At 34.4% G+C, this 18,343-nt stretch overlaps 2 protein-coding genes across 2 annotated transcripts; one reads left to right on the top strand and one right to left on the bottom strand.

The window, feature by feature from the left end:
* Positions 1-7,235: 7,235 nt before the first annotated feature.
* On the bottom strand, positions 7,236-10,047 carry LOC139840035 (glutathione S-transferase DHAR2-like). Its single transcript, XM_071830262.1, has 7 exons — positions 9,964-10,047; positions 9,789-9,864; positions 8,307-8,367; positions 8,069-8,212; positions 7,659-7,776; positions 7,296-7,436; positions 7,236-7,241 (listed from the first exon to the last, which is right to left on the bottom strand). Exons 1-7 carry the CDS (start codon positions 10,045-10,047, stop codon positions 7,236-7,238), a joined length of 630 nt encoding a protein of 209 aa, XP_071686363.1.
* Positions 10,048-11,728: 1,681 nt separating this feature from the next.
* On the top strand, positions 11,729-13,118 carry LOC139840045 (uncharacterized). Its single transcript, XM_071830270.1, has 4 exons — positions 11,729-12,071; positions 12,171-12,482; positions 12,567-12,688; positions 12,771-13,118. Exons 1-4 carry the CDS (start codon positions 11,729-11,731, stop codon positions 13,116-13,118), a joined length of 1,125 nt encoding a protein of 374 aa, XP_071686371.1.
* Positions 13,119-18,343: the final 5,225 nt, after the last annotated feature.

The raw sequence follows: 18,343 nt of genomic DNA on the forward strand, positions 1-18,343 counted from the left end.
TAGCACATGTTTCTGTAAAGTTTATTGCAGGTGCTTTTGTTTTGGACTAAATTAACTATTTTACCCGATGAAAGAAAAGAAAAGATGGATCTATACAATGAATCAATTCCATCATTAAAAGGAAGTAAAGTCTTCCGAAAAAGACACGCGCTTCTTGATTTAGGTCAAGAAGTTGTCGTTCAGACCAGCTGTAGGTTGACGAAAAATCTAGAAAAGTCATCTCTAAAATCAGCAGAAAATCCACGGACCTCAGCATCAAACAGGGCCACCAAGTGGTCAGATTTATCCTAACTAGGATTTATCTCGTACAATGGGGGGACACCGTGCAAATTAGCTTGATAAGACTAATGAATCAGATCCCCAGAAAGGATAATCTCCTTAAAGATTAAAAATCAGCTTTTAAGCCTGATATTACTCAATCCTTGAGATTGACCTTAAAGATTGAGAATTACAAACTCATGGAATTCAATGATATCTAAACTCGAGCTTGAACGAGAAAATATTTTGATCAAAATTACAAACCAATTTGTTTTTTGAAAACCTATTTTCAATGCGTTCATTACCATTGAACGTAAAATCCTAGGAATTCACCTGGAATTCATTAGGTCACCTGAACTAAATCGGGTGTCAACCGTAAGAACGGTGGTTGCATAGCATGGTCAAAGACAGGACTTTGTGCCAGACCGAAAAATTATAAGGGTGAGCTTTACTATTGCTCCTACAAAGGATAGTAATTGCGTCCGACACGTTATAGACCATAATTAAAAGCATGTCAGGGGACATTGCCTTAACAGTTGCTTGTTCAACGCTTTCCTTTACAACCGGACGGTAGTTTACTGAAAGGTAATATACGGAGCAAGTATACTCGACGTGTTGCTTTCCTAATACAAGGTTAGCAAGTGGGTGACACAAAACCATAAGTTTTGAGCTAAAATTTTCAAATCTGAAACCCACAAAACCCACAAAAACATTTTGCAAACACCGGTGAAGGGTTATTCCGGAAAACTTATCTAGGATAAAAGCTAGAATGAATTTTCAAAAGATCAAATATTTTCATAAAGATCCAATTTCCTAAAGGATCTAAATTTTTATAGTCATGTGGGACTGTAAACCACATCGTTACTACCATTGTTCATACCGCCATCTCAAAATCACTAATGTATAAAATGTGAAGAATAAAGAAGTGATTCGTGTGATGTATTATATTTCAAGTTTTGTATTGCTTGAGGACAAGCAACGTTCAAGTGTGGGGATATTTGATAGTGCTCCAAATGAACATATATTTAGTAGCAATATTCTCCCAACATGTAAATTATTTAGTTGTAATTGTCCTATTTTAAGTTGTAATCGTTTATATTAAATAAGTGCGAAGACAAAAGGTGAAAATGACGATTTGAAGATGCAAATGACCAAAAAGCTCAAATGTACAAGATACAATCCAAGTGGTTCAATTTATTGATAAGAAACGTCTAAAAATGACAAAAGTACAAGTTGCGGAACGCAAAGTACAAGATATTAAATTATACGAAAGGACGTTCGAAAATCCGGAACCGGGACATGAGTCAACTATCAACGCCCAACGCAACGGACTAAAAATTACAAGTCTACTATGCACAAGAATATAATATAATATATAAATAATTATATTAATTATTTATATTTTATATTTATATATAAATTATGTCGACAAGCTAAGATCCAAAAAATTGTGAGCTGAAAAATCAAACTCCACGACTCGCGGAGTTTGAAGGCCAAAAACTCCACGACTCGCGGAGCAGCCAGATTCCAAAATGCCTATAAAAGGCCACGAGCTTCTGCAGTTTTAAAAAAATATATAAAAAAATAATAATAATACTCTGTAATAAATAATAAATAAATATATATATATATAATATATATATATAGTATAGGGTAGTTTTATATTAGATTAGTTCGGGTTATGTAAAGGTTATTTTACGGGTTTTTGAAGTCGAAATTCTGTCCGTGTAACACTACGCGATAAATACTCAATGTAAGTTATGTTCTCCTTTTTAAATTAATGTCTCATACTTAAGTTATTATTATGCTTATTTAATACCGAAATAATCATGATGTTGGGATAAAAATATTAAAATTGGGTAATTGGGCTTTGTACCATAATTGAGGTTTGGATAAAAGAACGACACTTGTGGAAATTAGACTATGGGCTATTAATGGGTTTTATATTAACTAAACAATACCTTGTTAATTTAATATACAAACTTATAATTTGACGTATTTATATATAACCACATACGCTTGACTAGGTACAGTGGGCGGGTTATCTATAAATATCAATAATTATTCATTTTACCGGACACGGAACTGGATTAATAGTTAATAGACTTGTTGAAACAGGGGTGAATTACATTCAAGGGTAATTGGTGTAATTGTTAACAAAGTAGTAAAACCTTGATTTACACGCAGTCGATAACCTGGTGTATTCATTAAACAAAGTATTAAAACCTTGTTACAATTCGAATCCCCAATTAGTTGGAATATTTGACTTCGAGAATAAGAATAATTTGACGAAGGCTTTCGCTCTTTATATTTATGACTGATGGACTATTATGGACAAATCCGTATGGACATATTAAATAATCCAGGACAAAGAACAATTAACCCATGGGCATAAAACTAAAATCAACACGTCAAACATCATGATTATGGAAGTTTAAATAAGCATAATTCCTTTATTTTCATATTTAATTGCACTTCTAATTATTGCACTTTTATTTATTGTTATTGTATTTAATTGCACTTTTAATTATCGTACTTTTTAATTATCGCACTTTTATTTATCAAAATTTCATTATCGTTATTTATTTTACGTTTTAAATTAAGTTATGTTTATTTTACATTCGGTTTTAACTGCGACTAAAGTTTTAAAATCGACAAACCGGTCATTAAACGGTAAAAACCCCCTTTTATATATTATTAATATAATATATTTTGTACAAATATAATTGTTTAAAAATATAGTGTGCAATAAGCCCGCTCCCTGTGGAACGAACCGGACTTACTAAAAACTACACTACTGTACGATTAGGTACACTGCCTATAGTGCTGTAGCAAGGTTTAAGTATATCCATTCTATAAATAAATAAATATCTTGTGTAAAATTGTATCGTATTTAATAGTTTTTCCTAGTAAAAAATAAAGCTATTTCATATACACCTCGCATAACATCACCCCCAAATAGGGCCGGGGAAATATGACTTCACAATATCACAACACAAGTATGTATAAACGAGAACGACTCTATATGAGACGTTTTAATTGATAACCAATGTATTAAAGCAGTGGAAAGTATTATGTCATTATAATAAATATTTTAATGCAATAACATGAATGTATAAATGCGGAATCCAAAAGCAGCAAGGTCCAAATAGCAAATAATCTTTAGCAATCTTCACCTGAGACAAAACATGCTTAAAGTGTCAACCAAAAATGGTTGAGTGAACAACATAGGTTTAATAGTTATAACAAGTTTTTAGACCACAAGATTTAATTATAAAGTTTAATCAGTTCGGTAGTAGTGCTGGTGTATATGATATCGATACTAACGGTAAGTTACCCTAAACACATCACGTTCGTGTCGTGCATCATTATTATGTATCCATTGACCAACGGTCATCCGGATAGAGACGTCACCTTCAATAGCGCTATTCACAATAACTAAGCTTGCCTTTATACGTAGCAATTAACGATATCATGGTAGGGATTTAGCATGAATCAAAGCATGTTAGCAACAGTTTAAACTAATCAAAATAAAGTTTGAGTACTCGTGTCTAAGCGTAAAACAGTTTAAAAACAAGCATGTGTCTCACCTCAAAGTTCAAAATAAGTAAATAGAGAAAGTTAAAAAAAAATGGGGCTATGAAGTTCACCTTAATAGCAGATAGATATTCCACGCAAGTAGTAAGAACGGAGTATGTAATCGGAGATCTCAACCTAGAGATATTATGTTCGATTAGTTAATGTCTAATAGACATAAAGTTTGTTTATTAATATAGCAAACTATATTAACAGTGACCGTTTTCGAGAAATTATTTTATTTATATAAGTGATAATATACTTAGTGTACTTAAGTGTTACTATATAATTAAGTGTGTAAGTTATAATAGTATTAGTATTTAATTAATTAGCTATTATGTATACTTGTTCATTATATGTTACCTAGATAATATACACCTATGTGATACATACATATATATATATTCTTTATTCATTATTATACATGTATGTGTTCATAATTATATGGTATATACGTACTAGGTGTAGGTGTTACATATAGATAAGTGTAAGATGATACGTATATATATACTTATTACTTTTATTATTATGTTTACTAATTGCATATAACTTACATAATGCACATTCATTCATACATACACACGTACATATACATACATATATACATATACATATACACATAAGTATATATTTACATATACACACACACATATACATACAATGTATACATGCACATATGTACGTATGCATGCATGCATGCACGTACACCATGATCATAAATACTTTACTAATCCATAATCATAACCTTTTATCATAAACCTAATTGTAATATTATTAATCTAACAATCTTATTAGTCATCATCAAAATCTTTTATGATGCTTTTAACCTTTTTCTTTAATCATCTAACTTATTCATAATCTTTTAAGTTTTACAATCTTTAATCTTATTAATCACATTCATGACTAGTTTATTAATCACTAACCATTATTCTTTCATGCCCAATACTTATAATCATATACCATTAACATTAATTAACCTAGTGTCTTATTAATCTATAATCATGATCATACATCTTTTAATTATACTTTTACTTTTCACATAAAATCATAACTTTCTATCATTCTATCCATTCATGTTTGTTAACCCTAGTCATATTAATCAAAATCAATCCATGTTATTCTTTACTAGTTCAACTCATAATCAATCTTTTATTTCACCTATGTCATATTCATATTCTTATAATCATATTCATTATCATCTTCTTACACATAAAATCATAAGTTTAATAATTATTCATAACCTTAACTATTTAATAATCAAAATACTTAACATGATACATTTATCTTAGCAATTGTATTAACCAACAATATAATTCTTTTAATCATAACTTTCTTGCATATCTCATACTTATTCATTACTTAATCTTAACACATAGCTTAATACTTATTAATATACTTGTTTGTAATTAAATAAAGAACAAAGTTAACTAGGGTTTAAGTCTACCTTATGCAAGATTGATAATCTAGGATGATGATGATAATGCAAAACAAAACAGAAGCAGATCCAGTAGCAGCAACCACGACCCAAAAGGCTGTTTGGGTTTGAATGATTTGACAGAAAATAGATGCAGGAGCAACAACAATAATAACCACAAAACGCAGCAACAATTGGACACCTTTGAGACTGCTTGATCACGTTTACAGCAGTAGGAAACCAAGAGATAAAACGCAGTAACTTAGGGTTGATGATGGCGAATTTGTAGCAGCAACAGGAGCAACTTATATCGAATATATTGGGTCTGTTTTGATGTCGAACACAGCAGGAAAAGAATAGTAGGAACTAGTCGAATGGAGGCTGTTTGGTGTCGAAACAGAAGCTGATCAGCAGCAGAAATAAGCTGCAGAAAGTGGCGAATGGTGGTGGTTTAGTCGACTACAGAAGGGTTGTAAAAGGTGGTGATGATCTGCGACTGCAAGCTGGGGTTTTTTGAGGCTGTAAAGTCGACTAAAAGGGAGGGAAACAAACTGGAAAACAGTCGACTATGCAGCAGGATTTGTGGTGGGCTTCATGGAAATCACGATGCCCTTTTATAGTTTAAATTTGTTTCCTAATTGCACTCAACTTGCTTGGAGATTAAGAAGCCTAATTAGGATCAAACTAGGAGTTGCAAACTTAAGGACCAAGTCTACTTTTCCTAAAGAAAAACCTACAGCCGATTATTTACTTGTTACATGTATTTATTTCTTTTTTTTATACGACATACATAATTATTTAAGTATTTTATATATTTTATTATTATTATTATTATTATTATTATTAGGGTTATATTATTTAAATACATTTTATTTATTTATCAACCCCTAAGTTTTATTAGTTTTTATTAGTTCCAATTAGTTTGTATTAATTTTTAAAGGTTATAAAATATCACTTTTTAATATTACATATAGTTTTAAAAATAATGAAACACAAATGCATAAACTTTATATAACAGGAAATATCGATCAAATATATTATTTAATCGAAGCTTTGTTGAATAAAGTTCATGAGTACAAGTAATCCTAATAATTGAACAGTTAAAACAGGAATGAAAAATTGAGGGTCGTCATACAAACAAATCCTTACAGCTTAGGAGATCTTCCTTCCGAGATTTCCACAGCGTGTAGTTGGTGGCAGTGAGCATAATCATGGTTCTGGAAGATGATCCTGACTCTTCCGTGGACATTATCACCTTACAAATAATTTTTCAACACAAACGGGGTTGAAAACTTCAGAAAACTCAAAAACTCGATCAACGCCTCTAACCTAGCTCTTGATACCACTTGTTGTGATTAAGAGGGGATCACCTGGACGTTGGAAGACACAAATTTGAGAGAAAATAACTCTATTACTCACAAGAATAGATTACACGAGTATTACAAAATTCAAATAATAAAAACTCTCAAACTAACTTACTAGGAATTCTCACCACTATCTAGGGACGTATTCACTCTAGGTTAGGATTACACTTAACTCACACACACTAACTAGGTTGTGATTACACATTTATGAAAGAATTACAAATGAGGTTTGCACCTCTATTTATAAGAAAAATTTTGAGGAGGTAGAATGGTGTGAACGCTTGTGTAAACAGAGAATGGTGGCTAGCCGTAATAGTTTTTAGTTTTGCTACCTCCATATCTATAGTCAAAATCGTCAACTTTGAATATCTAGTGTCTTCTAGATTGCGGCTAGAATGGAGACATCTAGCGGCATCTAGAAGATACTAGATTACGACTGGAAGTTATCAAAATATATGTTTACAAAATGAACCTGAATATAACAGTTTGTGATCTTTAATCCCCTAGAACAAAACCAAAATGAGCAGGAACTCGAAATAACTGTTAAAAGCTTTAAACTTTTATTGTTCCATGTCTAATGAAAACTGCAGTAGGTTCATTTTAAGGTATCATAATGCAAAATTTTAACGCTAAAAACAAGAGTATAAGAAAATGAACAGAACTATAAAATGCATATTTCATACCTTCATGTAGTTATGCACATGAGCCAAACTTTCAGGAACAGTTAATTTCTTAAAATGACCAAGAGCCACCTTAAAGTGATAGAGCTTTGGTGCCAAACCTAAATCAACTGCCATAATTTTATCTCCATTAATATAAGGCCCCTAATATATCATCAAACAAATCAATCATCATTCAAAAAGAACACTGAAAACCTTAAGGTGATAGAGCTTTGGTGCCAAACCCACGTGAACCTCTCCCGCAGTTGCATAACACGCCCCCAACTGCTACCCTGGAGGAAACCCGGACCAATCCGAGGGCATGGCCGGTAAAAACATAATCTTGATTAATTATGGTCTAAAAGAAAGGTATTTCATATAGCATACGTTACTCTTGAGATGTTCATCCAACACCTTCAACTCATCAAGCAAAGCTTGTTCCGTCCCATGGTTCTCATCTTTGCTTTTTAAAAATGCCACAAACTTGGGGAAAATCTTCGACCCCCTACAATTTCATGTCATAGCACAAAAGGATGAAACTAAACAATGAATTAAGAAATTTGAGGTTATTGTAGCTCTATTTAACTATCAAGTATGAATATTATATAACAAAATAATATGTCTTCTGGATGGACTGTAAACGAAAGTCATCTTTTGAACACTTATAAACTGACAGGTTGCATAATAATCATCCATTTCAAAACTATATTGATCTTCTTAAAGGCATATAAAGTCAAACAACATGATATATATAAAGAAATAAAATAAAATTACAAAGAAAATAAGATACATCATACACAGAAGTAAGCTCAGGAGGAGTTGAAAGAGAAGGTTCATGATACTTGTCTTCAATAAGACCCACAATTACATCAGAATCAGATATCCATTTCTCATCAATCTTTATTACAGGAACTTTCCCTTCTGGGCTCACTTCAACAAACCTACAAAAATATAATTATTCAAAAACCCAAAAAAAAAACAAAAATTAATAGTATTTTCAAGATTATTATTTTTTTAGAAGGATATTATAATCACCATTCAGGTTTGGTCTCAAGATTAATAAGATGAGTATTAATAAGATGATTATTGTAAGACACTTAATGTTAACAAAGCATACAAAATTATTTAGCCAAGGAGTAGCCACCATGCCCGAGGATAAATATGAACCTCATTTATCTTTTTGATCTCTTTTTGTTCTTTGATGCCTTTGTTATACTGAGATTTAATATATGAGGAAGTGCATCATGTATAAAATGGATGGAGTTTATACTTATTTGTAGTTGTAGCTTATGTGAAGTCAATAGTAACAATTGCAAGCAAAACTTATGACATGTAACGTTTTTAATCATTGTGTTTCTATGTGCATGTGTGTGTGTGTGTTTTGTTATTGTATTCGTATGTGTTTATCCATTTTAATTTTAATTTTATGTATTTATCTAGGCCTCAATACTACTTAAGTTTTCTATATTTGAGAGACTATATTCGGAACATTTTGTAAAATCCGAACGAATGAGAATTACGTTCACCTGGTCTGTACGTGAACGGAAACTGCAAATCAACAGTAGAAGTGTAAGTTGCTCTTTCTTTCGGTTGCACTTTTAGCACTTAAGACTAAATGACTAGACATTTGTTTTTGTTTTATGTGTTGAAACGTTCAAGAGGCATTATGGAAGTAATTGGATCAACCGAAGACTTTCACTTAGGACACTCAGTTCCTAAAGGGCTTTCGTCCATCTATCTATGGATACAAGTATTGGTCTTCAATTGTAAATGTCTTGCAATTACATAATGGTTGAAAAGGTTAGTTTTTATTTAATAAATGCTTATCATACTTAGGTTTTGTAGATTATTGACAAATATTATTTTCTTACATGTGTATTTCAAATTGACTATTTGGGTTGTTTGTTATGATAACTTGGTAATCTTTTATTCTGTTGTAGCTAATGATCCCAGGAAACCATCTAAACAAAATAATGGTAACACAAAATGTAACTATTTACATTGGTATCCATTACAGATACATCATCTACTGTTAATGTTATTCATGAGCAGCTGTTACAGTCTACAGGTGCTGCAGATTTCACCCTTCTCACAACCAAAATTTAACTAATACACGAGGTCTATGATATTATTGGCTTTTATGTATTTAGTTTGTACATGGTTAAAGGTTGAGGAATGGCAATTTATTCTTTTCTTATACTATTACATATACAATGTCCCCTGTTAATGATACTGATGAGCAGGTGTTATGGCAGACTGTGTCTGCTGCAGATGATTTCAGACCTACATATGCTTAATCCAAAATTCAACAAATACACTAGCTCTGTGATACTTATCTGTGAACGAGTATATGGTAGATGACATCTTTGAACCAATGGAGAGCGACTACGCCAGTAGTTACACACCTCCACAGACAAAGGTTCCACCAGCAACACATGCAGAAACACTCAAATTGAAACAGTCTCAACAACTTTCACCAACGCACTATTAGATTCGAAGAGAATGCTATTCAATGACCCATGCAATCTCTAACAATTGTCTTTAAAAATTCAGTTAAGATATGAGTCACAAAAATCTCAGTACACAAATTCCTCTGCAGACACAAACACACACAAATATAAAAAGAAAAAAGACTAAAAAAAGGAAGTTACAGAACTCTAGGAACATACAATGTTCCTTTGAATCAATATGCAATGTCATTATCCTCTTCCTTTTGAACCAGTATGCGCTGCAACCATCCTTTTAAAACAGTATGCAAACCTTTTGCAACTTCCATTTTGTACCTGTTTAAAGTACTGTATGTAGTAGCAAAACTATGTAGTCATTAACAACTATGTACATCATGTACATAATTGACTATATGTATGTTCCAAAAAAGGTTGTATGAATGGTTTTGCATAACAGACTGTATGTAACAGCAAAACATTGTAGTCACAAACATTCAGTCAATAACCGCAGCGCACGGACCCGTCACCTAGTTACCTCTTTATACTATATTTCAATTTTTTTAGCATCATTTTATGGTTTAAATAGTTTCATTTGTTTTTGTTCAAAAATAGTGACATCTGCACATCTCGAGTTCGATCATTGGCAAAGTCATACCAACCTAATTAGGAAGTTACAGTGGAAGGTGCTTGACTCAGCATCAGAGAGACACCTGGGATAGATTCATGTTCTCGTTGGAACTCAAAGAAGATGCTGGTTGCTTGTTGCGTGTGTATAATGTTGTTGTTCTTGATGAAGAAAAGTTCTAAATCAGAAAGCTAAAATCAAGTGGCTAAGAGTCAGGGATAATAACAACAGTTATTTTCATAAAGTAATGAAAGGGAAGACACATAGGAGTCGTATTGTTTGTAATCATAAATGCCCAAGGTTCTATTGTGAAAGATGATGCAATTCGTAATATGTTTGTTGAACACTATACACAATTTTTTGGTAAAGCAGCTGCAGACGCATGTATTAACAATCTCGAATTGATTTTTACTAAAAAGATTTCTTATGAGGAAGCTTTCGGTATGATTCAATCGGTTACAGGTGTGGAGGTTAAGTTCGCAATGTTAGAGATGGGGAATAATAAATATCCCAGTCCAAATGGTTACACAGTGGAATTTTTCAAGTCCTCTTGGGATATAATTGGTGACGAGATTGTGGATGCAGTTCAAGATATTTTTCAAAAATGGTCAGACGTTGTCAGAGATTGATCACATGGTAATTGCATTATTACCAAAGGTACAATCTCCTAACAAAGTCACTGATTATCATTAGTAAGATAATAAGTAATCGCATTAAAGACTGCTTGGGTGATATCATTAGTGAAAATCAATCTGCTTTTGTTCCGGGTCGCCGTATATATGATAATATTTTATTATCACAAGAACTTACGCAAAATCATCATTTGAACTCAGGTCCCACTCATTGTGCTTTTAAGGTGGACATTCAAAAGGCGTACGATACAGTAGATTGGTCCTTTTTGAAGACTATCTTATTTTATTTTTGGTTCCACAAGATAAAGTGAATTAGCTAGGGTTCATTGATTTGTTTCATTGAGTAGAAGAAATCAGAGGAGAGAGTGGGTGTCGATTAACGAAGATGAGAAAGCCACGTGGTTACAGGTTGGCTGGATAATGAAATGTGTGTCTACGGTTTCCTTCTCGATCGATGTTAATGGGGAGCTTCATGGGTATTTAAAAAAAACGGTTTAAGACAAGGGGAACCTATGTCTCCTTATCTTTTCAAGCTTGTCATGAAGGTTCTTACTCTTCTATTGATTTGTAATGCTAATTATGATGATTTTTAGGTACCACCCGTAATGTGAAGAGTAGGAAATTATTAATCTTTGCTTTGCAGATGACTTGTTTATTTTTTCTCATGCGCACACTCAATCGGTTCAAGTTATTAGCTCGGCTTTGGAAGAATTTAAATCGTGGTTTGTACTTGTGCCTAGTCTACAGAAAAGCATGACTTTTTTTGCTAATGTTTCCAATCACTATAAGGAGCATATTGTAAATCTTATGCCGTTCGAGGAAGACTCTGTTCCCATTAAATATTTGGGAGTGCCATTAATTGCATCAAGACTATTTTACAATGATTTTAAAATTCTTGTTGATCCTGTCAAGAGTCGAATAAATAGCTGGAAAAATAAGTTTCTACCTTTTGCAGGTCGGGTACAACTTATAAGTTATGTTCTTTCTTCCATGCAAATATACTGGCGATCAGTGTTCTTGCTTCCAAGTGCTATCATCAAAGAAATTGAAGATTTGATGAGAGAACTTCTATGGTGTCAGGGAAGTATGAAGAAAGGTAAAACCAAAGTTAAATGAGATGATGTTTGTTTGCCTAAAGAGGAAGGGGGTTTGGGCATCCGAAGATTGAAATATTGGAATATTGCGCTGTTAACAGCTCATATTAGGAGTATTTTATCTCATAAAAAGTCTCTTTGGGTAAGGTGGATTCATTCCTATTGGTTAAAAAATCATAATTTTTGGGATGCCTCTGTTCCTACGAATGTGAGTTGGGGTTGGTGTAAACTTGTAAGTATGCGTGAAGTGTTACGTGGTCATTTTGCTCATGATATTGGTAGTGGTATTAACACTTTAGCTTGGTTTGATGAATGGGCTGAAGTAGGACCTCATATTAATATTGCTCTTCGTCGTGATATTATCCAGGCTAGGCTGCAGCTTTTCATTTCTACTGCTGATCTCATTCACCAGGGTTCTTGGAATTGACCGACTGATTGGGTCGATAGGTTTACCATTCTTGCTAATTTGGCTTCTCCTGATATTCCGAATAACAAAGATAGTGTGAAATGGAAAGATCTAAATGATGTTAAATGTGAATTCTCTATAAAGCAGGGTTGGGAGTACTTACGGCCACATAATAATCGGGTCCCAAGGTATTCGGTTGTGTGGTCTTCTCTGGTTAGTTGTGGGTGAAAGGTTAAAGACCCAAGATAAACTGAAAATGTGGGAACTTCGTCATGGGGATGTTATGGTTTGTCAGTTGTGCAGTACGGTTCCATACACGCATGATCATTTATTTTTTTCATGTCCTTTTGCGGTTCAAGTGTGGTCTTTAGTGCTGAAGCATATTGACTTCCCGATAACCACTCATGCTTGGAAGGATTTTACTTTGTTACGGGCTCCGTTTGCGAAAAGAAACGTTTCTAGGATTGTCATCATCAAGCTACCGTTTGCTGCTGAGGTGTATTTTATTTGGCAAGAGCGAAACCAAAGGTTGTTCAAGAAGGATAATCGTTCCTCAGTTCAAGCCTACGATTCGTTTTATTCTACTGTTCAGTTAAAATTGAAGAGCTTTAGGTGGAAGTCGACTGCTAGCGCGTTAGACTAAAATCTGATTGGAAAGTTTCTTAATTTTTTTCCATTCTTTTGAGCTTTTGCTCATGGTGCTTTGCTTTAATTAGTTGTTAAAGTTTGGTTGTTTGAGAGGTTATATGACAAGTCCTATAACTCAACACTTTATCAGTATATTGGTTTTGTTATCAATATATTGATCACGTGAACTTCTCTTACCAAAAAAAAATTTTATATATATATATATATATATATATATATATATATATATATATATATCATGCTTTATCATATCATATGGTTAAATTAACATTATTAATAGATACTCAAAATATTCAAAACTAAAACTTTAATACTATTTACCCTTATATAAGTCAATAGTAAGCGTCGATTTATTAACGACTTGACTGCCGCTTAGAGTCTAAATTGAATTTCATGCAGGATTTAAAACCTATGGAAATTTGATTCTGCCATTTTCATGGCGTCTCTCTTCTTTTTATATTTTATTTTTATGCTTTTTCAAATTTTTTCCTACCTATTGGCCGGAGGTCCACTCGGAAGCGATCTCTTTATCCGTCGAAGAGAGATGGAGGATTTTCTCTATTGCTTTGAGTGTTTTTCACGCTGGGTGGAGAAATGACTTCTCTTTATTCAAAGATAGGAAAAAGATTGTCTACATCTAACCTCCCTTATATACCACTCATGCGGTATTGGGTTTTGTTGTTGTTGTTATTAGAAATATACTAAAGGAAATGAAAACTTTGGTCAGTCCATGATATGGCCGAAACAGACGGTTTTTATTCGCGCGGTGTCGTCGGGCCGCGGCTCGCCAGGATCAGCCACTCGAGGGGGAGGTACTGTTTTAAATTTATATTTAGCGGGGCCTAAATCTTACTACTCCTTATAAGTAAGGGAAGTATGACCTAGAGTCGTATTTTTGAGATATCAGTAGAATCGAACCTATATTTATGCCTAAGATAGTTAGGGAGTAGTGGTTATTTAATTTTGGGATTTTTCTAATTTATAAGACAGATAAAGTAAATGCGATAAAATTCGTAATTCAGATAAGGTTAAAGTGAGTGCATACTCTGACTTCATCGGTTATTTTGCCGAGATTATGGAATGCTGGCTCATGAATAGGCAGAGGCCTTGTATTCATTACACTGGTCCTAAACGCCCCTGTCATAAGACATGTCACTGGGTACTGCATTAGGCTTGAAGATTCTGAATAGACATCAACGTCCCTTACCTCCGACGCCCGTGCAGTCTGACTACAGGCATACAGGTTCAGACGGCTCATCCAATTGAGCGACTCGGTTGGGTGACGTATTAACATTCCAAAATGGTCTAAACTTTCTTAAGCATAATAGAATACATGGTTTACCATATCCAAGAGACGTGATGTGTTTCAAAGCTTTCGTTAATGATTGGTCTTAAAAGATAGTTAGGCCCTTTTAAAAAGAGTTCAACCATAAAGAACACCATGGCCAAGTCAAGCTGACTTCCATGAACATGTTCGATTATCCTAACGGTCCAATCCTTTATGTGTCTAAACAAACAGTTCCTTGATTAACTAAGAATCCCTCAAGCGGGGTGCAATGCTTGAGACCGCGTTATGGTGCAGTGTATTGGTCAACACTAACCGGGTTACATGGCCTTACTTAGCAGAGGTACAGCTTACAACAACCGCTGTGCTTCGGCGTACACGTACGAAGTTTATATGCTTGGTGACTACACTTGCATGGTCTATGACCGACAATGTACTAAGAGTTTAGTCAGATGTTTCACTACGAAAGAGTCCTCAGTCGGAATCCAAATCTTGATAGACTTACTACAACCGGTGTGCCTCAGTCGATCTTACATTGTATCCGATAGACTTCTCTTACCAAGGGGTGACACAGATAGTGTACTCTGAATCGGGGTTCGCGACTTCCCAATAACAGAGCCTATAACTACGTTCTATTAGTTGTAAAAGCGATTGAGTTTAAAGTATAATCGGAAAGCATTTCAACAGCATACACAAACCATAATATTATTTCGGCATTATAACTGCTTACATCATAGCATACACTAAAGATAACTACTCACTAATCATGACAACAATATCATAAAATATTATATAAGATAAGGGATAGAAGTACCAGTAGATTAAACGAGTTCTGAATACAAAAGTGACAACTTCAAGACTCCAGACCGCTCCTAAAACAATCTTCAGCGTTCTTCTCCGGGTACTAGGTTTCCCGCACGAAGTCGAAGGCCTTGAGAGTATGACTAATATTGTACAAGAGAGAGAAAGAAGTGAATTGAAGTGTGTGTTGGAATGAATGACAAAGACCTTTTAAATAGACAAAAATTTGCCTGCAAAAGGCTGGCAAGCCGTTTGGCAGGCCGTATTTGGAAAGCCGTTTGCCAGGCAAGCCGTTTTTTGGGGCCGTTTGCTGGACCGTTTGGCAGGCCGTTTGCCATACTGGCAGGCCGTATGGCAGGCCGTTTTTGGTGCCTGGTCAGCCTTGATTTACTGGATCGTAACTTGATTTCTTGTCTTTCACCGTTTTCTCTCTAGAATCTTCGTTTTAGCTCCGATTCTCTTGATTCTTTTTGCACCGTCTTCGTAATTACTTGTTCTTCAATTTTAACCAAAGAAGTAGGTATTTTGCTGACAAAGTTCGAATATTTCTTGTTTTTGGGCCTTAATACTGGGGTGAAAATGTGACTTTTTAGCCGATATTAAATATCCCACACTTAGACTTTGCTTGTCCTCAAGCAAACTCTCATTTCCTTAAGAATCTTTTCGGCGTTTCTTTTCTAATAGCCTAAGCGGTTTGCTTTTATTATAAGAGAAAAAAGATAAGGTGAGTCATCTATGTTAGGATTGAAATTATCTCTTCAAGCATGAGAGGAAGTTACATGACATAGGCTAGGTTTCACGGGTCACTCAAATCACTCAAGTGTTTAGGGTTCCCTATAGATCTAAGAAATGAATACACTCGTAGCCAATCATGCTGCACCCATCGTCATAGGCTCGATAAAGACTCAAATCCTTGCTGCTAATGCGAGAACGGTAGTAATCTCAGCTTTATAGGTCATTTGTCAATGATGGAGAAGGGATTTTGGAGTGGTAATGAAGTAGTTTTTGAGGGGTGAAATAAAAGGGTAAGGTAGCCTTTATACAGACTTTTATTCAGATAGATAGGAGTGCTGAAGTATTTTGAGAAGTACTTTTGAACTTTTCTTCATTTGATAATCATTTTCGATCGAGTTCTCTTCGACATTTCTCTTTATTAAGTTCTGCTCCTTTTTTCAGAACTTTGAGATAATATATATATATATATATATATATATATATATATATATATATATATATATATATATATATATATAGACTTCATCTCGAGAAACTTTTTGTCGGTAAACTTTTTCAAGACCTTTGCCATGATACTTTGAGAGGTTTATAACATCGGGTTTTCAGAAGGAATCTCGTTTTTTGGATTTTTCGAGTAAATAGTAGAAGTGATGTTGTGGTGGTGGAGTAGATGTAGTGGAGGTGCGGAAGGCTTATGTTTGACAAATGGCTAGCTCTTTTGATTACAACCGAATCACGTTTCGCTGCTTGGAGATGCAGATCTAAAGCAAGTTCTGATTCTGAGCACAGGCATCGGCACTCTCAACGGAAAATAGTGAAGCATTAAAGATGAATGCTGGTCTTATTTGGGGTGCCTCACCATAATTAATTTAGGTCGATAATGCCTTAGTCATGCAATGCTCTATTAGAGATTTCAATCTAACAAGATTTCCACCTTACTTAAGCCTTATTTTTATTGACAAACGTTTTAGGTTTTCAAAAATACTTTTTCGAAAAGGGTTTCTTTTGCAAAAAATTTGAAATTTGGCTTAAGGACTTGGAATCTTCGTAATGGGTTATTATAATATAGCATAAAAAGATTATACCAACATCCCATACTTAGACGAACATTGTCCTCAATGTTCCTAGTGTATCCCACACTTAGGAGTTTTAATTGAAGATTTGGAAGTATTTGTCTAGTGTTTTAATTTGGGTGTTATCCCACACTTAGTGATAAGCTAGGATGTGGCATAGTTTAAATCTTAAGCTAGTAGCGAAAAGAAAAAAATACCCCTAGCAGATAGGGCTGGCTTTCAATCCTTGTGTCTTTATCGACTCATATGTCGTCCTTTATTTTTCTACTCTACTTTATTGCACGGGTTGCCTCTCGAGAAGCGCTTTTGTTTAAGGTCGTTGGCTCAACAAACATTCCTCGTTGATGGTTATGATCTTGGTCTTCTCGAGGGAATGTGAGTCTCGGCGGATAAATTCGGAGAAAGTGTCGGACCAATAGTGGTAGCATATCTGGTACTTCTCTTGAAGATCTTCTGAAAGATAAGTAGTGCGCAGTTTCGGCTCTTGATAAGTCTTGAAGTACGATGAGAATATGATCCACGGCTCTGCTGGTTGATCCATGAATGTCAATCATAGAAGCATTGTTGGTTGTGATTATTTCTCTGATGGGATGCTCATTTCGGAGGTCTTCAAACAATGTCAGAAACTGTATCTTCAGAATTTCGAAGTCTTCAGAACGGTGATCTCCAAAGTAAGAGTCTGTCGCTTTGCACAAATTTGTTAAAAGACGAAGCTAAAAAGAAGTGAATAGCAATCCTGATCCGAGCATTAATGTCACCATCTTTGAGTATATCTCCCGACATCCAGCTTTAAATGTGAAACTAGGATCTGTAGATTCGTAGAAGATACATGATAGCTGCTTTGTAACATAGGTGGCAATGTTGACTCGATCTGGTTTAAGATGAGAGAACGGATTGTTTCGTCTTGCTTCTTCCATAACAGCGTCTCGTAACTCTTTGATAACCAGATCAGCATGGTGATCAATTGTTACGTAAATCAGTAGTATGTCTGGTGTGCTTTCGAAATTATCTCTTTCCAAGAGAGCAAAAACGCTGTGAATATCCTCGATCATTTGAAAATTAGAGTGATAAGTCGGGCGTCCGGTGGAAAGATCCATATGCTTCCAGATGAGAGTCATTAGTGCTCGTTGGTTTCGTGAGAACGGAAGTGCATATCCGGCTAAGGCGTTGTAAACCTTAGAGTAAATGATCTTCTGATCTCGACAATCTTGTCTCAAGAATAGTGCGAACCACTGAATTGTGCTCTCGTTGCCTTTCTTCTTGGTAGATATGATCATGAAGAGAATTGATAAAGTCTTGAATGCGTTCTTCTAGGATTTCAACATC

The sequence above is a fragment of the Rutidosis leptorrhynchoides genome, chromosome 1 (genome assembly GCF_046630445.1).
Source record: "Rutidosis leptorrhynchoides isolate AG116_Rl617_1_P2 chromosome 1, CSIRO_AGI_Rlap_v1, whole genome shotgun sequence".
Taxonomy (NCBI): domain Eukaryota; kingdom Viridiplantae; phylum Streptophyta; class Magnoliopsida; order Asterales; family Asteraceae; genus Rutidosis; species Rutidosis leptorrhynchoides.